Source organism: Pithys albifrons, chromosome 32 (genome assembly GCF_047495875.1).
Source record: "Pithys albifrons albifrons isolate INPA30051 chromosome 32, PitAlb_v1, whole genome shotgun sequence".
In the NCBI taxonomy this organism is placed as follows: domain Eukaryota; kingdom Metazoa; phylum Chordata; class Aves; order Passeriformes; family Thamnophilidae; genus Pithys; species Pithys albifrons.
Window position 1 is genome coordinate 303,436 of NC_092489.1, and position 23,314 is coordinate 326,749.

The 23,314-nt window shown below is 50.2% G+C and overlaps 2 protein-coding genes across 2 annotated transcripts; one reads left to right on the forward strand and one right to left on the reverse strand.

Moving 5' to 3' along the window:
* The first annotated feature begins 276 nt into the window (after positions 1–276).
* LOC139684134 (zinc finger protein 774-like) lies at positions 277–1,407 on the forward strand. Its single transcript, XM_071579731.1, has 3 exons — positions 277–309; positions 654–1,192; positions 1,236–1,407. Exons 1-3 carry the CDS (start codon positions 277–279, stop codon positions 1,405–1,407), a joined length of 744 nt encoding a protein of 247 aa, XP_071435832.1.
* An 11,161-nt stretch (positions 1,408–12,568) lies between these two features.
* On the reverse strand, positions 12,569–16,754 carry LOC139684147 (zinc finger protein 436-like). The gene is made up of 3 exons (XM_071579748.1): positions 16,599–16,754; positions 14,405–14,483; positions 12,569–14,216 (listed from the first exon to the last, which is right to left on the reverse strand). The coding sequence occupies exons 2-3, from the start codon at positions 14,454–14,456 to the stop codon at positions 13,210–13,212; spliced, it is 1,059 nt and encodes a 352-aa protein (XP_071435849.1). The 5' UTR covers positions 14,457–14,483; positions 16,599–16,754; the 3' UTR covers positions 12,569–13,209.
* Positions 16,755–23,314: the final 6,560 nt, after the last annotated feature.

Here is a 23,314-nt window from a genome sequence, read left to right on the forward strand (position 1 = left end):
CACAGGAGACCCCCAGCAGCCAGGACAGGAGGGACACCCAGAAACCCAAAGAAGAGAGGCCAAAGACAAAGAACTTCTGGGAGGGTTTTTTGGGCTGAATCTTGGTGTTTTAGAAGTTTTTTAGGCCACGAGGAGCCCAGTGATTTCTAGAGATGGATTGGGGCAAGAGGAACCCCCAACCCATTGTGCTCACACCTTCTTTTTCCCCAAAAAAACCAGGATTTTACCTTTCCAAAGCTTGACCAGATGGAGGAGGAGGCTGCGAGGAAGAGGAAGATGCCCCGGGACCCCCAGGCAGGTGAGGAGGAAGTCAGTGCCCCTTTGCCCCTCTCTTGTGCTGCATCTTCCAGCCCAGCATGGCCCCGGCTGCAGGACAACCCCGCTGCCGACGCCGTCCTGCCGGGGCCGGGTTTGGGGGGATGTCCTTGGCCTTCCCTGTGGGCCGGAGGCAAATGCCCTGAGTGTCCTTGTTCCTTCCTGCCCCAGGCCCCGAGCTGAGCACGGGGAGCACGGAGGACAAATCCCCCCAGCAGAACCTGGTGGCAGAGGCCACTTTGAACAGCTCCACAGAGCAGGAAGTCACAGAGGAGAAAAAGCCACGGAGATCCCTCAGGAGGAGAAGCTCTCAACCGAGTTTTGGGTCTTCTGAGCAGGATAGAGCCACCCAGTGTGGGAAAGATGGCCAGAGCTTCAACCAGAGCTCTGAGCTGGGGGTGCAGCAGCAGCTTCAGAGCAGGGAGAAGCGCTACAAGTGCTTGGAATGTGGGAAGGGATTCAGCAAGAGCTCCAACCTGATCCAGCACCAGCACATCCACACTGGGGAGCGGCCCCACAAGTGTAGGGAATGTGGGAAGGGCTTCAGTCACAGGTCCAACCTGATCCGTCACCAGATGATCCACACTGGGGAATGTCCCTACGAGTGTTCCCAGTGTGGGAAGAGGTGTCGGACCATCTCCAATCTCCTCGTACATCAGCGCACACACACAGGGGAGAGGCCCTTCTGCTGCACCGACTGCGGGAAGAGATTCAGCCAGAGCTCCAACCTCTTTACCCACAGGAGGCTCCACACCAGGGGCAGGCGTCACAAATGTGGGGACTGTGGTAAGAGCTTCATTCGTAACTCTGAGCTCATCATCCACCGGATGACCCACACTGGAGAAAGGCCATTTGAGTGTCCCGAGTGTGGGAAGAGGTTTCAGACCAGCTCAATTCTCCTCAAAACAGCGCACACACAGGGACGAGAGGCCCTTCTGCTGCACCGACTGCGGGAGGAGATTCAACCATAAATCCGACCTCATCACTCACCGGCGTAGCCACACTGGGGAGAGGCCTTATGACTGTGACGAGTGTGGGAAGAGCTTCACCAGCAGCTCTGCCTTGACCAAATATCAACGGACCCACCAGTGAGGGAAGCCCCACGAGTGCCCTGACTGTGGGAAAAGCTTCATCTGCTGCTCCATCTCTATCACCCACATTCCTTGTGACCCACATTAGGAAGACCCCTGGCTGGTCTCCACATCCTCCTGGCTCTCCATGGGCATTTGAATTAACCCAGGGGGAGGAACATCCATGGTGTCATGGGTTTAGTTAGGCCCAGATTTAGGCTGTAGCTTTTAGAGCAAGGCCATGGACAATCATCTGACTGGAGCTGGGTCAGCCCAGCTGACTCCTACTGGCCAACTCTATTGCATCCCATATTCTGACATCATCTCAGATAGAAGAAGAGAGGGAGGAGGGATTTTCCTTCTTGCTGGATGATCAAGGAGTTTCTTGGCATTGCAGAGCTCCTGGGGGGAGACCAAGATACTGGGGAAGTTGAAATTTATTTCCTGTTTGTTCTTGCTACCTTTTATTCTTAGTCTGTAGTTTGTATTTGTTTTGGTTTCTATTTTATTTTCTGTTTAATATACATTGCTCTGCTGAACTGTGTCCTGTGTTTTGGTTTTTGGGGGACAGAAGAGGAGACTTTGCCTCTGAAATGAGTACTTGGCATTTTGCCACATCAAAACCATCACATATGGGGACACAGACTGAAGTGGGAAATTCATTGGGAAGGGGGAGTTGCTGACTTTTGACCCTAAAAATCTCCCCTGCTCCATACCCTGAGTTTATCTTGTGGCCTGAAGGAATCCTGAATGGTGTTTCAGAACTTTTCTAAACTCAATAATTCCATAATTCCAATTCTCTGTTGTTCTGCCTCTCTGTGGGCCACCCAAGCCAACCCCATGTACAATCAGAAGATTCATTTTTTTGTCCTTTTTTATTTTATTTGTTCCATTTTAATCCCTTAATATCACCTGAAATTGAGATTAAAATGAAGAAATTGAAAAAAGACATCTAAATTTCCACCATTCTCCTGGAAATTGGAGCAGGGATTTAGGCTTCAAAGAGATATTCAGGAAGATTTCATGGTTCTGTGGGGATTTGGGAGAGTTTTCCCCAAAACTGGAGGTGTCCAGACAGACTGACATTTCTCCATCGTTTTGCACTCCAATATCTGAGAGGGATTGATCTGTCAGCTCATAACACCTCAATCCCACCCCAAAATGGCTCCATGCCAACATGAATTGACTCAATCCCATCCCAAAATGGTTTAATGCAACTTGAACCCACTTAAGGGGAGTCAGCAGCAGGAGAAGGGGTGCTACAAACCCAGGGAGGATGGGATAAAATTGGGAGGGCTTGGATGCAAATTGGGAGGGTTGGGATGGGACTTGGAGGGGGATGGGTTGGGGATTGGGAGACAAGAGATGGGGTGTGTGGGAAAACTGAGGGAGCTTCTGGGGTGTGCTCTTGTCCTGAGGGGGGTACTGTGAGGGAGTGTGGGGGACATGTGACATCAGCACTTGGAATGGCGCCCCACAGGGAGGGACACAGGGAGCTCTTTTTGAGGGGATCCTGCTGCTTCCCAGCAGTTCATGGGGCTTTAAATATCTTTTGAGGGTTTCCCTTCTCTTTTTCATGGGCTGAATTGAACCTCTTCCATCTTGGGGGGATGAGATGACCCTATTGACTGAAAAATCCTGCTGTTTTCAACCAATTTTTAGGGGTTCTAATTAGCTCTTGGGAGACACTTCCTCATGCTGGGGGTCGCAGGGACCCCCTGGCTCCACTGGGGGCTGAGGGGGCTTAAAATGCTCAGTTTTGAAGTGTTACAAGTGGCTTGTGGGGGGCCTAAGTTTGATGCACATCCCACCTGCAGGAGGGTGTCCCCCCTTCCTCCATGCCTGCTGGGGTTGGGCTGGGACCCCTTCCCACACAGGGGGCACCCATAGTTCTTTCTGGGGGATGAGGTTCCTCATGCCCTGGGACCAGCCCAGCTGGTGTCACAGAATCCCAGAATGTGCTGAGTGGGAAGGGACCCCCACGATCATGGAGTCCAACCCTCAGCCCTGCACAGGCCCATCCCCAAGAATCACATGCTGTACCCCAGAGCATCATTGAAAGCCTCCTGGAGCTCTGTCAGCCTTGGGGCTGTGCCCACTGCCGTGGGTTGCCTGGTCAGTGCCCACCACCCTCTGGGGGAAGAACCTCTTTGTAAGATCCAACCTAATCCTGCCCTGGCACAACTCCAGCCTTTTCCTGGGTGCTGTCCCTGGTCTCCACAGAGCAGAGATCAGTGCCTGTCCCTCCTCTGCCCCTGCCCAGGAAGTTGTACCTGCAATGAGGTGTCCCCTCAGTCTCCTCTTGTGCAGCTGAACACACCAAGTGCCCTCAGCTGCTCCTCACACGCTTCCCCTGCAGGCCCTTCCCCTCTTGTTGTCCTCCTTTGGACACTCTCTAATGGCTCAATGTCTTCCTTCTGTTGTGGTGTCCCGATATTTCAGGTGAGGGAACTGCCAGGGCTGTGTGATGTGGGGTCTGAGGGTGCCCAGGGGCCACTGTGACACTGCAGGGCCTCCTGGAACCCAGGGGATATTGTGACACTGCAGGGCCTCCTGGAACCCAAGGGACAATGTGACACTGCAGGGCCTCCTGGAACCCAGGGGATACTGTGACACTGCAGGGCCTCCTGGAACCCAGGGGACACTGTGACACTGGAGGAACGAGGGGACTTTGTGAGAGTCAGAGAGTCACCAGCCCTCCCTGGCACTGGTCAGCAGCACAGAGGGGCAGTGGCCATCCCTGGTGCCACAAGAGGAGCCCAATTGGGCCTCTGTGTGTCCAGCAGCAAAGGCAGACAGACACACACCCATTTAGAAGAGGCAGCTGCAGCTGCTCCTGAGTGTGCCCAGCAGGGCAGAGAGACGGAGAGGCTGCACAGGAGGAGGCAGATGCAGCTGCTCCTGGTGGCTCTACAAGGGGTGGTTGTAGGAAAGGGAGTTTTGAGGCTGGCAGGTGTGAAGTTACATTTCCTGAACAGCAACCCTTGGAGATAAGCAAAGGACAGCTGATCTTCTGCCACTGGCAGGCCCAGGCTCCAGAACACCACAGGCTGGTTGTGTTTCCATATGTGTGTTCCTCTGTCTGCTCTCACCCTCCCAAACCCCCTATATCTGCTGGGTCTGTTTTCCATCTGCAAGGAGATCGAAAGCCCTGAGCCATCCCCCCATTGGTAATAACTTTTTATGAATATTGATTTAACTAATGATTAATTAAATATGACTTTACCTTAAAGATGTGACAAAATATCATAACCCTTTCTACTAAAAGGAATAACAGAAGCCAAAAAAACCTTCTCTACCCTTTCTAAGTAATGTTAAAATAAATATAAGGCTTATTCCATGAAAGAAAAGGCAAACAACAACGCCTTTAAGAGAAAAGTTTTCAACAAGCTGCAAACATGTCACCTTTCTGTATCTCAGTTTCTAACATATTTTATAGCAGTCACACTCTAAGATAGTGTCGTGGTGTAGGTTTATTATTCTAGTTATTTATCAAATATATTAATTGTTTCATTTTATTCTGCAAAGTTATGGCATAGAAACACACAAGTGTGGACTTTTGTAAAGTATCATTACTGTTCTTAAGACCAATGTTTTTGTATCTGAAAAAGGCCTTAAATATCTAAACCAGTATAATTTTTGGTGTGCAAAATATCCGTCAGGTGAAAAGTACTGTCTAAATTTCAAGTGGCTTTCCAAAGTTCTGATGCTTTAAAAGCTTTATCTAACCATTGGAACACCTACTGCAAATAGTAAAAATTGTTTAAAAGTTTAAATTCTATTTAATACCTTTGTTCCTAAGCTCATTAGTGTTTTCCCTGTTAACAATTCCCTTCATGGTATGAATGAGTGTGTTGTTCGTTCCTTTTACTCTTACCTGCATTAACTATCAGTGTTTCAATGAGTTTCTCTATAATTTACTGTACTCTAATGGCTCAAGAAGAAGCCAACACTGGAGTTGTGGTGTTGGGAAGTGGGGAGACTCCTGCAGTGGCAGCTGAGGTGACTTGGCTGGGAAGGGTCGCACAAAGCTCTCTCCTCACTCTCTCCCTTCTCGGCCTGTTTTCCTCAAAGCTGCAGCACTTGCAAGTTACATTGGAGTGATATGTAAATAATGGATAAAATCAGAATTTTAAAATGATCAACAGTTCTCTTATTGCAGCTCATTAATGGAACCTCCACAAAATTGGTAAAACACATATTTAAGTTGTCAAGTACGAAAATGACACTATTTTCATAGAATTTGTTAATCTTTAGCATTAAGTACTAGCAATTGTTTTAAGCTTTTGTTTGTCCAAGTAATGATAATCCAACCAAGCAAGCAAATTCAAAGGTAGCCTTACTAACCTTTCTCTAAATTATTGATATCCATGACAGGAACCAATACAATGGAAGTTTTACAGATGTAATAATTTTTGCTGAGTGTTCAAATAATCCTGCCCTGTATTTTTATGGATCCACACCCAGCAAATATCCAATGATACCTCTCTTATTTGCCAGGCAAGAACAAGAAAAAAAGGGGCAGTATTTGCTTGTATGTCTATGAAAGAATTTTTGAACATTAAACGGAACATGAAGGAGAGATATGTCTACGTTTTAGAAAATTATATTCTTATCAAAGCAGCAACTCAAGAAACAAGGAAAAGTGTGAGGTTAAGACAAGCACAATTTCTCATTTCATAATTATAAGGCACAGCAAGTAAATTCCTAAGGCTGTTTTGAGTGATTGCATGAATGGGGGCTGGCCTGGATGGATGTGTGTGAGTACAGGAATCATGTATGGATGTGACTCCTGAATGCACTTACCCCACTGGCAGAGCCACAACTCCCCCATCTATGCACAGGGACCCACAGACAAAAGTACAAAGTTATTCATTTGCAGAAATACGTACATAAAGTTAAAGGTCAAGGAAAGCAGAAACCCTAAAAAATAATTAAACCTATTTGTATGATTAAGATTATTCATTTATAAGTCATTTTAAATGAAGATTTTAAGGTTCTCTTAAATAAAGATTCATAAGAATAAATTCTGAATGAAACAGTGATCATTTTAAATCAATACATATAGGCTTTAAGGATTTCAGAAACCTTTGGATGACTTGTTTATCTTGAAACCCTAGTTGGAAAAGCATTTATTGATGGGTCTGGTATTAATGGGTCTGTTTCCATTTTTTATTATGCTCTGAATTTTTGTTTATTGTCTTGTATGCAATGTATGATTTATTATAATTTTAAAAGTATCAGTTTTTCAGGTATAAAACAAGAAAGGCCGAGATGTAGGAATGGGAGTTTTGGAGATGGCAGATGTGGAGTTAAATTTCCTGAACAGCAACCCTTGGAGATAAGCAAAGGACAGCTGATCTTCTGCCACTGGCAGGCCCAGGCACCAGAACACCACAGGCTGTTTGTGTTTGCATGTGTGTATTCTCTCTGCCCTCACCCTCCAACACCCCTCACCTGCTGGGTCTGTGTTCCATTTGCAAGGAGGTCAAAGCCCTGATCCATCCCCCGTGGGGGAGGTTATCAGTAACCCTGCCCCTGCCTCAGTCTCTGCCTCTGAGCTCTGTATATTGTCATGTGAAACTCAATAAATTACCTCCCTTGGCTTGAACTGCGGATTGTCATTGTGGTTTGACTCAGGGGGAGCCTTATTCCTCAGGACAGCAGGGCACTTGCCCAGCCAGTTTACAGCCCCTGTGCTGCTGCCCAAGAGTCCATGCACAGGGAACAAATAGCATTGGGTGGTGTCGTGTCCATGGCTTGCCAAACAGCAACCAATTCAGCCAAGTGGCTGCTGCCTCCTTCCCCCTCAGCCACCAACTGTGTGTGTGGGGCTGCAGTGAGTGCTGCAGCTTTCCAGCATGGTCTGCCACGGCGAATCCCTGCCCTGCCCTCAGGAAACCATGCTGTTTGTTTCTGAGTGTCTGTGAGCTGATTGGAGGGCTTTCCCCACCCACCTATTTGGTAGTTGGGCATGTTGTGGGTCCCTTGGTCAGGCTCTGTGTGTCTTTGACTCACTAACTCTGCTCTTCTGACCCCTGTTCAAACTGAGCCTTCTTTTGGGTAACTTTGTGCAATGGCTTAAGTGGCACTGCTAAACCAGGTACATGTGATCTCCAGCACCCAATAGAACCTAAAATGTGCTGTACTCCTTTCTTATCTTCTGGAGTGGGTGAGGTTTGAATAGTGGCCAAGGCTTTCTCTGAGACTGTTTGAATACTGTGGGTGCATTTAATTTCCAAATATTTGATTTCTTGGGCTGGGCCCTGTATTTCAGTGGGATTCACTGCCCTTCCGCAGCACCTTAACAAGGCAAGGATGGCATCCAGTTGTTGTTGCACCTGATGGTGATCAGGTCCCTGTACCAGGATACCATCTGTGCCCTGAAGGATCTGTACCTGGGCAGGTGCAGTGTGTTGTGCTCCAGTGCAGTGTGTGGCTTGGGGACAAAAGACAGGGCTGTGCTTGTAGCCCTGGGGCAGATGGGTGAAGGTGTCCTGGTTCCCACCCCACGGAAATGGGAATGGATCCTGTGCCCTGGATGGAACTGGAATTGTGACAAATGCATTGGCTGCATCAATAATAACAGTGTCCCCTGTCCCTGGATGTGCCTGGGGTCGGGCACTGATGTTGCAGCTTCAGAAACAGCAGCAGTTGTGGGGGGTGTCTGTTTGTTCACTGCCCTGGAATCTCCAGTCACCCACCAGCTGCCACCCGAGTCCTTCACAGCCCAGACAGGGCTGTGAACAGGAGAATGTCCATCACAGACACCACCTGCTTGGAACAAAGCATTGAGAGAGGCTTGAATTTGTGCATGTCCTCCCAGAATCTTACACTGTTTTATGTTTAGAATTTCTGTAGCTGTGGGAATGTTTGCTTCTTGTTGTGTAAGTCCCACAGTGACAGCTCTGGCATGGAGCCACCACGTGGCACCAAATTCCTGATATCTACCTCTGATTTCTAAGGCAGTACCCCACAATATATCCATGTCTAGGATGTATGTACTGATTCAAGGAACTATTAGAAAACATTTGTAAGGGTTTCAGTCACCAATTTGCATTTCCAATTTACTAAGTTACCCAATTACTGGTTGATCCCTCAGCCCCCACACCAGGACAGTTTTTCTCTGTGTTTTGTCTGCATTGCTGTTTTTCAGTGACCTCCCCCCTGTGACCACAAGCACTCAGACCCCCTGTTTATTCCCACCAGACCACCAGATGGTACATTGGGTGAAGGGGTGAGGGTCGTCTCTAAACACACAGCATGTTGGTGTGGGTGCTTGGTCTGTTCCCTGTTCAGTTTTTATGTGTCTCTCTGCCTCAGCTTCAGCTTTTTGTTTCATTTCTGATGTAACCAACAGGCACCTGGCCATTCATCAGGTGTGACTGAGCCACTCTTTGGATCATGGATGGGGAATTTGCACAAATTCTTCTCAGTATTTCAACACTCCCATGGGGTCTTTTGCCTCCCACAGTTCAAACTTAATGCCTGTACAAGTTTGTAGTTTATCCCACAGTGCACTCCACAGTTCCTGTTTCCACCCTGGTGGCTCCACTGGAGGAGCCACAGACTGAGGCTTTTTTAAAGAACATCTCTACACTACAAACATAACACAACAACAAACTATTCTACACAGACAAAACACACAGAATATCACAACACTTCAAGCAAAAATAAAACATCATAAGACACTTCACTCGATATCATCCTGTGACACCACACACACAAAGGACTGAGGGGATTTTGCTGACTGTGCTATCACAGCACTGACTGCAGAGGGGATCAGGTTACACCTACAGGGTCTACACTATGCAATAAGAAAAAGGTATGGCACTGTCTTCACAGCAGATAAAGGAAAAACACAGATATGAGTTGTGGCCACCCACACACTGGGAACAGCATCTCTTGTTGCAGCTCCGCATCCACTGACCGAGCCCTGTCTGTGTGCCCTGGGGAATAGTGTCTGTCAGTCCAGCTGTGCCCTGCACTGACTGAGCCCTGGGTTTTATGCCCTGGGGAACAGTGTCTGTCAGTCCAGCTGTGCCCTGCACTGACTGAGCCCTGGGTTTTATGCCCTGGGGAACAGTGTCTGTCAGTCCAGCTGTGCCCTGCACTGACTGAGCCCTGTCTGTGTGCCCTGGGGAACAGTGTCTGTCAGTCCAGCTGTGCCCTGCACTGACTTAACCCTCTTCACCTCTGGGTCAGTTTTTGTGCTCTCAGAAGCTCACCCTCATTGCCAATTTTCTGTTACAGGTTCAGGAGGATTCCCACGCTGTATTTAGGCAGGATGAGGTGCTGTTTTGTTCTGTGACTGGCCTTGATGCCTCTGAGAGTCTGTTCTTCTCTTGGAAAGTGATGGAAAACAAGAACTGATAATGAGGGATTTCGGCCCTGAAGGAGAAGCATCTTGTGTACACAGGGACTGTTTTGCAGCCTGGCTGCTTGTTGACAGCCACTCAAGAATGAGTCAAAGAGAAAAGGGTGAGGAAGATGATGAAAATTCCTGACCGACCAAGAAAGGGAGACCCTCGATATACACTGTGCAGGCTCAGGGGGTCTCCAGTTACATAATGGGGGGAGGGAGTGGTGGCCTCTCTCTGGGCTGTGCTGGCCACAGACACCCAGACAGACGTCCCAGAGCGAGTGTATCCAAACAGACAGTCCCTGCTCCAGGAGGAGGGGTGTGCTGGCACCGAGGACAGCGGTGCCTCCCACGGGGACGCTGCTGAATGTGTTGAGCCACCCAAAGCCAAGGATGCAGCAGCTGCTCAGACTGGGGATCCTGAGTACACTGGGGTCGGGACAGGAACTGTGGGAGAGGTACAGGAACTGTGTGAGTGGTGTGTGAGCGAGTGGGAGATGCCTTAGGTCTTGTGTTTTGTACGCTCTTCTCAGTTTTTCTTCATTCCTTTGTTATTTCACTGTAATAAATGCTGTTTACTCATATTTTAAATGGTGGCATAGTTTCAGCTCAGAGTCCTTCTGAACCCTCCCTAGAACAAATATCCTGAGAAACATTGAGATCAACCACTAAGAACTATAAAACATCAAGACTCAGCCAAACAATAGTTCAAACAATGATCATTCTGTCCCTGAAAAGAGTCCCACAAATTTCCTCTCTCTGGTCTCTCCACTCTGGTGTTCTGGGGGTCTCCCCTGTTCAGGATGGGAGTCTCACTTAGAGATGCCAAAGATGCTGGGGGGCTTGGGAGTCATTTCTGCCCTGACTCTGCTTCAGGGTGCCATTCCCTGAGATTCCCCCTCTCTGGGTTCTCCAATTTTTTGACTCAGTGGTCACTCCTGTGCGGACTCCCCATTCCAGGCTGCTGGGGGGCCTCCAGCTCAGTTTTTGCCCCTCTCCCCTCCTCATCTCTAAAACCTGAGATTAGCTCAGTGGGTTAAAACTTGGTTGGAATAATGCCAAGGTCATGAGTTCAATTCCCTGTGTGGGCCATTGACTTAAGGGTTGGACTCGATCCTTGTGGGTCCCTTCCAACTCAGAACAGTCTGTCTGTCTGTGAAGTCTGTCTGTGAAGTCACCGGGCACCTGGTGTCCATCAAAAGCTACAAAACACTGAGATTCTGGCAAAAAACCTTCACAAATATCAAAACTAAAAAACATCAAGTTTAAGCCAAAACCCACTTCAAAATATGAAGATTAAGTGAAAAACATCTCTCTGAGGAATTACCCTTTTCTGCTATTTCCGTTTCAGTGTTCTGCTTTCCACCCTGTCTGGGCGGCCAGAGGACTCACCTGTATTAGGATTGGTGGGAACTATTTCTCTCTCAGCCTTAGGTGTAAATTGGGGCACAGGGTGTGCCTCTTGGGGATGGGTCTGTGCAGGGCTGGACTCCATGATCCTTGGGGGTCCCTTCCCAATCAGCACATTCTGGGATTCTGTGACACCAGCTGGGCTGGTCCCAGTGCATGAGGAGCCTCATTCCCCAGAAAGAACTGTGGGTGCCCCTGTTTGGAGAGGGGTCCCAGCCCCACCCCAGCAGGTCTGGAGGAAGGGGGGACACCGTCCTGTAGGTGGGATGTGCATCAAACTTGGGCCTTCCACAAGCCACTTGTAACACCTCAAAACTGGGCATTAACAGCCCCCCAAGCCCCCAGTGGAGCCAGGGGGTTCCTGGAACCCCCAGAATGAGGAAGGGACTCCCAAGAGCCATTTAGACTCCCTAAAAATTGGTTAAAAACAGCAGGATTTTTCTCTCAATAGGGTCATCTCATCCACCCAAAATGGAAGAGGTTCAACTCAGTCCATAAAAAAGAGGAGGGAAACCCTCAAAAGATATTTAAAGTCCCTGAACTGGTGGGAAGCAGCAGGATCCCCTCAAAAAGAGCTCCCTGTGTCCCTTCCTGTGGGGCCCCACTCAAAGTTCTGATGTCACATGTCCCCTACACTCCCTCACAGTACCCCCCTCAGGACAGGAGGGCACCCCAAAAGCTCCCTCAGTTTTTCCACACACCCCATCTCTTCTCTCCCAATCCCCACCCCATCCCCCTCCAAGTCCCATCCCAACCCTCCCAGTTTCCATCCAAGCCCTCCCAATTTTATCCCATCCTCCCTGGGTTTGTAGCACCCCTTCTCCTGCTGCTGACTCCCCCTAAGTGGGTTCAAGTTCCATTAAACCATTTTGGGATGGGATTGAGTCATTTCAAGTTGGCATGGAGCCATTTTGGGGTGGGATTGAGGTGTTATGAGCTGACAGATCAATCCCTCTCAGATATTGGACTGCAAAACGATGGAGAAATGTCAGTCGGTCTGGAAACCTCCAATTTTGGGGAAAACTCTCCCAAATCCACACAGAACCCTGAAATCTTCCTGATTATCCCTCTGAATCCCAAATTCCTGCACCAATTTCCAGGAGAATGATGGAAATTTAGATGTCTTTGTTCATTTTTTTTTATTTTAATCCCAATTTCAGGTGATTTTAAGGGATGAAGATGGATCAAATAAAATAAAAAAACCAAAACAACGAATCATGTGAATGTGCATGGGGTTGGGTTGGGTGGCCCATAGAGAGGCAGAGCCACAGAGAATTGGAATTATGGAATTATTGAGTTTAGAAAAGTTCTGAAACACCATTCAGGATTCCTTGAGGCCACAAGATAAACTAAGGGTATGGAGCAGGGGAGATTTTTAGGGTCAAAAGTCAGCAACTCCCCCTTCCCAATGAATTTCACACTTCAGTCTGTGTCCCCATATGTGATGGCTTTGACATGGCAAAATGCCAAGTACTCATTTCAGAGGCAAAGTCCCCTCTTCTGTCCCCTAAAAACCAAAACACAGGACATACTTCAGCAGAACAAGGTATATTGATCAGAAAAAATAGAAACCAAAAGAAATACAAACTACAGACTAAGAATAACAGGAAGCAAGAACAAACAGGAAATAAATTTCAACTTCCCCAGTATCTCGGTCTCCCCGCAGGAGCTCTGCAATGCCAACAAACTCCTTGCTTATCCGGCAAGAAGAAGGAAAATCCCTCCTCCCTCTCTTCTTCTATCTGAGATGATGTCAGAATATGGGATGCAATAGAGTTGGCCAGTAGAAGTCAGCTGGGCTGACCCAGCTCAAGTCAGCTGACTGTTCAAGGCCTTGCTCTAAAAACTAAAGCCTAAATCTGGGCCTAACTAAACCCATGACACCATGGATGTTCCTCTCCCTGTGTTAATTTAAGTGCCCACGGAGAAGCGGGAGGATGTGGAGACCACCAGCCAGGGGTCTTCCTAATGTGGGTCACAAGGAATGTGGGTGATAGAGATGGAGCAGCAGATGAAGCTTTTCCCACAGTCGGGGCACTCGTGGGGCTTCCCTCACTGGTGGGTCCGTTGGTGTTTGGTCAAGTTTGACCTCTGGTTGAAGCTCTTCCCACACTCGTCACAGTCATAAGGCCTCTCCCCAGTGTGGATCCGTTGGTGGGTGATGAGGGTGGAGTTCAGATTGAATCTCTTCCCACAGTTGGTGCAGCAGAAGGGCCTCTCGTCCGTGTGTGTGCGCTGATGCACGAGGAGATCTGAGCTTTTCCGAAACCCCTTCCCACACTCGGAACATTCAAACGGCCTTTCACCAGTGTGGGTCATCCAGTGGATGATGAGCTCAGAGTTACTCATGAAGCTCTTCCCACACTCCCAACATATGTGAGGCCTCTCCCCGGTGTGGAGCCGCCGATGGGTGATGAGGGTGGAGCTCTGGTTAAATCTCTTCCCGCACTCGGTGCAGCAGAAGGGCCTCTCCCCCGTGTGTGTGCGTTGATGCATGAAGAGTTCTGAGCTGGTCCGACACCTCTTCCCACACTGGGAACACTCGTAGGGACGTTCCCCAGTGTGGATCATCTGGTGGCGGATCAGATAGGACCTGTGACTGAAGCCCTTCCCACATTCCCTACACGTGTAGGGCCATTCCCCAGTGTGGATCATCTGGTGGCTGATCAGGTTGGAGCTCCGACTGAAGCACTTCCCACATTCCCTACACATGTAGGGCCGTTCCCCAGTGTGGATGTGCTGATGCTGGATCAGGTTGGAGCTCTTGCTGAATCCCTTCCCACATTCCAAGCACTTGTAGCGCTTCTCCCTGCTCTGAAGCTGCTGCTGCACCCCCAGCTCAGAGCTCTGGTTGAAGCTCCGGCCATCTTTCCCACACTGGGTGCCTCTTTCCTGCTCAGAGTACCCAAAACTCAGTTGAGAGCTTCTCCTCCTGCGGGATCTCCGTGGCTTTTTCTCCTCGGTGACTTCCTGCTCTGTGGAGCTTTTCAAAGTGGCCTCTGCCACCAGGTTCTGCTGGGGGGATTTGTCCTCCGTGCTCCCCGTGCTCAGCTCAGGGCCTGGGGCAGGAAGGAACAAGGACAGGCAGGGCATTTGCCTCCAGCCCACAGGGAAGGCCAAGGACATCCCCCCAAACCCGGCCCCGGCAGGACGGCGTCGGCAGCGGGGTTGTCCTGCAGCTGGGGCCATGCTGGGCTGGAAGATGCAGCACAAGAGAGGGGCAAAGGGGCACTGACTTCCTCCTCACCTGCCTGGGGGGTCTGGGGCATCTTCCTCTTCCTCGCAGCCTCCTCTGCCATCTGGTCAAGCTTTGGAAAGGAAAAATCCTGTTTTTTGGGGGGAAACAAGAAGGTGTGAGCACAATGGGTTGGGGATTCTACCCGCCACACCATCAGAGAACAGGCCCCAGTCGAGCTGTATCCGCCAGGCTCAGAGAGAACAGGTCTACCCATCCACCCTAATAAAAGTGGGTCCATCGGCATCCCAGACAGGGGCCAACCCTGAACCACAAACTGAAAAGACCAGAGGAAGGAAACTTCTGGGAAGGATTTTTGGGTTAATCTCCATATTTTGGAGTGAGTTTTGGATGAATCTTGATGTCTTGCAAGTTTGATGTGGATGAGGGTTTTTTTGGCCTGAATCTCGGTAGTTTGGAGCTTATTATGGACACCAGATGCCTGGTGACCTCTGGAGATGGGGAGCAGAGACAGGGGAGAGTGGAGCTGGGGGATAGTGGAGCTTCTCCTCTGACTCTCTGCTTGGGGTGGTGATTCCAAAGGTCCCTCTCTCTCCAGGTTGCTGAGGGTGCCCCCTCTCTGGAATCCCTGTTTTGGGGTCCCAGGGGGTTCCCCAGCACCCACAGCAGAGGGTCAGGGGCAAAAGTACCCTTGGGACTCTCAGCAGTCCTGAGTGGGACCCTGAAGAGAGGGGAATCCCAGAACCCCAAAGGGGTCAGATCACAGAGTTAGAGCCCTGAAATTCCCGGGATATCCAGCAACCTGGAAAAGGAAGAACCCCAGACAGGGGACTCCAAAACACAAGGCACCCCCAACAGCCTGGACAGGGGGGACCCCCAGAGCCCCAAAGTGGAGAGACCAGAGATAGCAAATTTGTGGGAGGGTTTTTGGGAGGTGAATCTTGGTGGTGGGAATTGCTTTCATCTTAATTTCATATTTTAGAGGGGGTTTTAGCCAAATTTTGATGGTTTGGGGTTTTAGGAGATTTGTGCCAGGCACCTCCATGTGGGGGAATGGGAGGATCCCAGGAGTTTCCACCATCCAGGGAGGCTCCTCAAGCAAAGCCCCTTTGGGGCTTGTTCCCCACACTGTGGTCAGCCCTCACTCGCTCACACTGTTCCCTTTTCCAAGAGCATCATCCCCAAATGGCTCCTTTCAGCTTCTAGGAAAAAAACCAATCAATAAATCCCATTTTCCTGCTTCTTAGGCCTGCCCATGTGTCTCACTCAGCTTCAGTTCTCCCTCTTTCAGTTGTCATTTTGAGATCCCAGTTTTGGAGACCTGGCGTGGTTTGGGGGGTCTGGGAGGCTTTTGAGGGGCCCTGGGGTGGTTTTGCAGGGTCTGGGGAGAGTTTGGGGGTTCTGGTAGGCAGTTCAGGGGAATCTGGGGTGGTTTGGGAATGTCTGGAAGTAGCCTGGGGGTCCTGGATTGGTTTGGAGAGAGTGGGAGAGAATGGAGGGAGGGGGGGGGGGGGCGGCTCGATGTGGTTTGGGGGTCCTGGCGGTCTTTAGGGGGTTGGGGGGATGTCTGGGTAGGAGTCTGGGGGGAGGTTGAGGGAATTTAGGGAGGGTTATGTGTCCTAGAAGGGGGTTTAGTGGGTCCTGCCATGCTTTGGGGGTCTGGGAGAGAGTTTAGGGCAGTTCTGGGGGTAGTTCAGGGATTCCTGGGCAGTTTAGACTGTCTGGCTGAGGTTTGGGATTCTGGGAAGGGGATTTAAGGTAGTTCGGTGGTTCCTGGGTATTTTAGACGGTCTGGGAAAGGATTGGTGGTCTGGAAGGGAGTTTGGGGGGTCTCTGGAGCGTTTGAGGGGCCAAGAGTGTTTCAGAAGCTCGGGAGAGACCAGGTGCGGAATTTGGGGCATCCTAGGGGGGTCCAGAGAGTTTTGGGGGTCCCGGGTGCAGGGTTTGGGGCTCTCAGGGGTATTTTCGGGAGGTATTTAAGGTAGTTCGGTGGTTCCTGGGCATTTTAGAAGGTCTGGGAAAGAATTGGTGGTCTGGGAGGGGGTTTGGGGTATCTCTGGGGTGTTTGGCGGGCCGAGGGCGTTTCAGAAGCTCGGGAGAGTCCAGGGGGGAATTTGGGGCATCCTGGGGGGGCGTCCAGAGAGTTTTGGGGGTCCCGGGTGGGCGGTTTGGGGCTCTCAACAGTATTTTCGGGGGGGATTTGGGGCGTTCTGAGGCGCATCCCGGGGTGGAGGGAGGGGCTTACCCGGCTTCTTCACCTTCGCGGCCAAAACGGCCCCGGCGGGGTCCCGGGCGTCTGTGAGGGGCGGGCGGGTCAGGAGGGACCCCCTAAACCCGCCCTGAGTCCTCCAAATGCCCCCCAAATGCTCCCAAAATTTTCCGAAATCACCCCAAACTCGCCGCCATTGCTTACCTCTCCCGGCAGCGCCCTCGAGTCCCGCCCTTCGCCTGAGCCGCCTCTGATTGGTTTCCTGACGTGCCCGTCTCGGCTCGCAGCCAATCATCGTTCAGAAATGCAGCGCGCGGTGACGGCGCAGGAAGACCCGCGCCATTTTGAGCCTGTCCCGTACTACAACTCCCGTCATGCACCGCCGCTCGTTCTGGCCAATCACAGGCGGGACATCAACTCCCGTCTCTCCCGCGCCCAATCGGGTCGGTCCCAGCCGGTTTGCGGCTCCCCAAGTGGCCCCGGATCCCAAACTGCCCCATTAGTGCCCCCCGGACCCCAAACTGCGCTTGAAGTGCCCTCGGCCCCAAACTGCCCCAGAAGTGCCCCCCGGACCCTAAACTGCCCCAGAAGTGCCCCCTGGACCCCAAACTACCCCAGAAGTTCCCCCAGAACCCTCAAGTCCTCCCCCAATACCCACTCAGGACCCTCAAATCTCCTCCCCGAACCCCTCGGTGCCCCCCAAGTTTATCCAGGACTCACAAGTGTCCCCTGAAAGACTCTTTGAACTCCCACATTCCATCCTCAGACCCCTCAAGTATCCCCCCAGTGCTCATGAATTCCCTCCCAGACACCCATGACACCCCCAAGTGCCCCCCAACTGACCCTCAGACCCCAATTCTACCCCAATCCCTCCAAAAAACCCCAGCCCCCCCTTCCCATCAGACCCTTTTCCAGGATTTGGGGCTCCAAAGGGGGCACTTGAGGGCCCAGGAGGGATTTGGGGGCACTTTGGGGGACTGGTCAGTTGAGGCAGGGATTTCGGGCCGGATTTACGATGTGGAGTGGGATTAAGGGAATTTTGGGTGGGATTCCAGGAATTTAAAGTAGAATTCAGTGGATTTTAAACGGCATTAGAAGAGGGTGGGTGGAATTAAATGAATTTCGGGTGGAATTAAATAATCTCTATGTGAAATTAAGGGGGTTTTTGTTTGGGGTAGATTTAGGGATATTTGGGGTAGAAATAAAAAAGTTAGATGGAATTAGGAACTTTTGAGGTGGAAATAGGGAGATTTGGAGAATTTTAGGACGAATTAAAGTAATTTGGGGTGAAATAAATGGTATTGGGGAGATTTAAAATTTATTAAGGGAGTTCTGGGTGAAATTAATGGGGATCTTCAGTAAAATTAAGGGGATTTGGGATGAAATTGAAAATTTGGGGTGAAATGAGATCAATTTTATGTGAGGGAATTTCCAGTGGAATTCAGGAGATTTATGGTAAAATCTCAGGATTTTGATGCATTTATAGGGGTTTGAGGTGGAATTAAGGCAACTTTGAGTACAACCAGTGTGGTGTGAGGTGAAAGTCAGGGGAGGTTTCAGTGGAATTAAAGGAATTTTGAGAGGAGTTACGAGACTTTGAGTGGAATCTTGGGGATTTGGGGAAAAACTGGGGGGATTTGGGGTGAAATTCTGGGGATTCTAGAAGAGATTAAGAGACTTTTGAATGGAACTAAGGGATTTGGGAAGGAACCAGGAGGCTTGATGGCACCATAGGAGATGATGGGACAGAGCAGGTGAGATTTTTTGGGGGTGTGAAGTCAATAAATCCCCTTTTCCCAATGAATTTCCAACATCTGTCTGTGTCCTGATGGATGTTACTCCCCTGCACTCACCCAACTGCCAACAGAGAACCAGGAGGGTGTGGAGACCTCCAGACAGGTGTGTTCCCAGTGTGGGTCACTGGCAATGTTGGTCACCAGGTTGTTCCCAATGTGCGTCACTGGGAATGTGGGTCACCAGGTGTGTTCCCAATGTAAGTCCCAGGGTATGTGGGTCACCAGGTTGTTCCCAATGTTCCAGGTTCAGGAGGATTCTCAGCACAAAAGAAAAGACACTAAAACACAGCTGAAGTAGCAAAGCAAATTTCTTGGTGAGCAAAGCCAATGGATCCTGTTCCTTGGCACACAAACAGCACATCCCCAGCCCTGCAATCTCCCCAAGCCAATGGATCCTGTTCCTTGGCACACAAACAGCACATCCCCAGCCCTGCAATCTCCCCAAGCCAATGGATCCTGTTCCTTGGCACACAAACAGCACATCCCCAGCCCTGCAATCTCCCCAGCCCGCGGGGCAGGAGCAGCAGGTGCAGCGGCACTGGCGGCAGGGCAGGCAGGCAGTGCCCCTTCAGGCCCTGCCCTGCACTAAACCAGGCCCAGCTGGGCCTTCTCACCCCCAGCCCAGCCCACCCCTCCTGGCTCCTCTCTCTGCAGGGCAGCTTTGCCAGCTGCAGCACCAGCCCCTGCGTGCCCATCGCACCAGCCCAGGCTGCAGCAGCTCAAGGGGCTGACTCCGGGACAACAACGGCTCTGCCTGTCATTCTTCCTGGGGCACAGCCCAAGCTCTCAGCACTTCCAGCTCACACTGATGGCTCTTTCTCCAGGCCTCAGGTCTCCACAGGCAAACTGCACTGTTTTCTCACACCACATCGACGAGCACAAGAACAGACCAAACATGACAGGCCCAGACACGACTCTGGTCCCTGACACAAAACCTCCTCAGAATAAAAAACTTCCTCTGCTTGTGGGGATTGGGAGGATAAGGCTTAGCCACAGTCTGTTCTATTTGCATTCATTACAGTTTCTCACATGATTATGGAGCACAAACACAGGCTGGGTGGAGAATGGATTGAGAGCAGCCCCAGAGAGGAGAAGGACTTGGGGCTGGTGATGGATGAGAAGCTCAGGCAGCCCTGCTTGGCTGGGCAGGGAAGCCACTGGCAAGAGCCCAGTGCTCCCTGAGCATCTGAGCACGGGCAGTGTCTCCTCTGGGCCAGCGAGGGGCTGGGAGAGGGGTCTGGGACAGTGTCAGAGCCCAGAGGGACCCTCCAGCAGAGACCAGATGGTGTAAATCCAGTGTGCTGGTTGGACCTGCTGGCAGCTGCCTGTCTCTCACTGAAAACTTGCTGGGCTCCCTCATTCAATGTCCTTTCAGAATGGGATTTAGGGGACAGATCTGAAGCCTCCCTGCAGGGTTCCCTTTACTCCCTGATGCTGCAGGTGTGACAATGATGGGCTGAGCAGCATTTTCAGGCTCCCATGAAACCACAAGCAGATACATCTAAAATAGGCAGTGCACAAAGACATTTCTGGAACAGATCTGATTCTTGTTACTAAAAATTTATGCTGTATAATTCCATTTCTTATTTTTCCACCTGATTTATATCTGTAAAATTGCAATTGCCTCTTTTGATCTGTGCCACCCACAGTGCATTTGTGACAGTGAACTCAGTGTTTAGTCTCAGCTGTAGCCATCAGCAGACATTGCAATTCCCCCCAGCCCCTGAGCACTAAGGCAAGGAGAGTTAGGGCCATCCAGGCTTCATTTGCAGCACTCAAACACAGCCCTGTTACCGGTGATCTTGAAATAGAATAAAATTCCAGAGGCCAACCCAGAAAACGCCTCTGTAGTGTCAAATAAAATTAAAATATTCACCCTCCCCTCCGAGATGGACCTCTGGCCAACAGTTCCTGCCCACTCCTGTGCTGGTTGCTCCTGAGTCACCTTGCTGTCAGGTCCTAAACAGATCTTTTCAAGGGTTCCTTGTTTAGAAACTACACCCTGACACCTTTGTTTTCCCCAGAGATGTGTGAGAAAGGGCAATGCTGGTGCCACTCAGGGCAGGGCTGAACACTGGGGTGACTTGGCAGCTCCCTCTGCACCGTCTGTGCCACCTGCATTCCTTGGAGAAATATTTCTGCCCAAATGGAACACAACAGTGGCCTGTTGGACACGCTGCCCCCAAAGGGGGAAGTGAATACTTGTAATAAAATAAGAGCCAAGCAATTCTTGGAGCTGTTTCCTAAAAGCATCATGTGTGGTGTCCCCAGTTGTGTCTCTGGGCAGCTCTGCAGGGGCTGCTTTGTGCAGGGCAGCCCTGGGGTCTCTTTGCCCATGGGCAGGGCTGCACTCTGGGGGGTCGAGGCTTTGGTTCTTTGGTGTTCAGGGGCCACTGGGAGGCCCTGAGCCGAGATGGGGATGGTGGGCAGGGCTGGCAGGGACAGTCTGTGGTGCCTGTGACACACAAGGGCAGTGTCCCCACGGGGCAGCTCTGCAGGGCCAGGAGGTCCTGCTGCTCCAGCACAGCCTGTGCTGTGGGTGGGTGCACACACAGGCAGAGGCTGGTTTAGACCTAGTTGGGGCTGCCCTTCTTCCAACACAACCATGAGTGTCCCTCTGGTTTATATTTAAATTTAATTTGGAGCCCTGCAAAGTCCTCCACTCATCTCTCTGGCAATGGGAATCTTTCCATGAGCTCTGACTGTGCTCTTGGGTGTAGGTTTGGCATCCAGGGCAATGGCCAATGTGCCTACACCTACTCTGACAAGGTCAGCAGCAACTGGTGATCCCAGAGGAAATTCTCCATCTGCAGCCACCCCCAGAGGAGCCCAGTGGAGTTTGGAAGGATCCAGGAACGAAGGATTCCACCTCAAACTTCCCTCTTTGCAAAGATCCACCACCAGCTGCCCTTAATCCCACCCAACCATGAGTCTATAATTTTAATTTGGAGCCCTGGAAAGTCCTCCTGGCCACAACACAGAGGGAATCCCTGGGTTTTTCCAACCACCATCAGTGTGGAGAGAGGGACCTGCAGCATCTCAACCCCAAACCCACATCAATCAGCCCCTGCTGGCAGCTCTGCCCTCCAATCCCTCAGGAACTGCCACTACCCAGGAGCTGCTCCTTGCTGGAAATAAAGGGGGAATCTCCTCCAGCCCCTGCCTGGAGCTGGGCTCCAATGGATTTGGGGGAGTTTTACAATGTCCTCAGGGGGGTTTACATCTTTTGGATGCCTCACCTTGTCCCTGCAGCAGCCACACCACGATGCCCACCAGGACCAGTGTCCCACCCTCTCTAGCTCCCAGCAGAGCCCAGAACCAGTGAAGACCTGCAATGGGACCATATGGGAGGGAGGGAGGAAGCAGCTTTGCTTCTTCTGTGCTCCCTGCTCTGCTTTTAATACTCTGCCTCAGCTGCAGGTCCCCCACATCCCTCTGCTCAGCGAGGAAACCTCCCAAGGCTCTCTGGGAGCCCAGAAAACCCACAAGGTTCCTCTTTGTTCACTTGTCCCTGCAAAGCTGCAGAGCCTCAGAGCTCAGTCCCTCCCTCTCCTACCCTGAGCTGCACCCAGAGGTGTCCTGGGGATGGGGAGACCCCAAGTCAAGCCCTGGGGATGTTTGGAGTGATCCCAGAGGGGGCTGCAGGGCCCCCCAGCCCTGCTGAGCAGGTGAAGCCCTGCACGGTGTCCGTGGGCACTGGCTGTATTTTCCATCCTTCCCAAGGAAATGGGGTGAGAAGAACAAAACCTGCTGGTGCCAACACTGTGCCCCAGGCTGGGGGTGGGCAGCAAACCCTCTGCAGGGCAAAGCATTGGGTTTGGCTACCAGCAGCTCAGGAAAAGGCACACAAGGTCCTTTTCTTGCCCAGGATTTCCTGCAGGGAAGGGATCCAGCCCCATCAGGGACATTGGCCCCTCCAAACCCTTCCCCCCAAGCAGAGCCCCCTTGGGATGGGGCAGAGGAGCCGAGGGACGTCACTCACTGGGGCCCCTCCGGGGCACAGCAGGGCTGGCACAGATGGTGGTCAGTGCCCTGTCCCTGCCCCCAGGACATTGGGATCTGGGATAACGGGGGGCTTGGCCCCTCTGGAGCAGGAGCAGAGCCCGGCAGGGGAGTGGGCTCGTGTCCCTCCAGGCTCTGAGTCGCTGTCCATGTGTCACCGCGGCCGCAGGAGCCACAAAGAGCCACTGCCGAGGGTGAAGCTGCTCCGAGGGGTGTGAAGGGGCTGTGGGGGGAGAGGAAGGTGCTGAAAGGGCTCCTGGAGGTACATCCCCAACCTCCTCCTCCTCCTCTTCTTCCTCCTCGCTTTCACTGCCATGCACTAATATAGATATTATAATGTGCATATAATATATATTATGTAGTCTTTATATAATTCTACTTTTATTATACTAAACAATAATAATTTATTAGAATATTAAAAATATTTAATAAGCAATAATTTTTCAATTTTTCATTGCATAATCTATTTATTTGCTTGTATATTTGTATATTTTATATATTTCTATTTATAATATTATATTATTTAGATATTAGATGAATTCTAATTTATTGATTACATTTCAATTGATTATTTTTATTATTCATTTATTTATGTGTGTTTATTTCATATATTTTATATATATAATATTATATAAAATGATATATTAAATAATATGGATAGTATAACATGCTATTTAAATTAATATTTAACACTTATATTTTGTTTATACTTTTATTTCATATTCTATATAAATTTTTATTTATTTATTTTTTTATTTGTTCATATTTTCCTCTTTTATATATTTATATTTTATTTTTAATAATTTTTATTCACTTATTAATTAATCTATATTTATTTTTCTTTAAACTTATTAAATCTATTTTATACTTAAATTATTCATAATTAAATTGATGTTGATCAATTATCATCCCCCTGTGCCCTGTGACCCCCATGTGCCACAGAACCGACCCCAC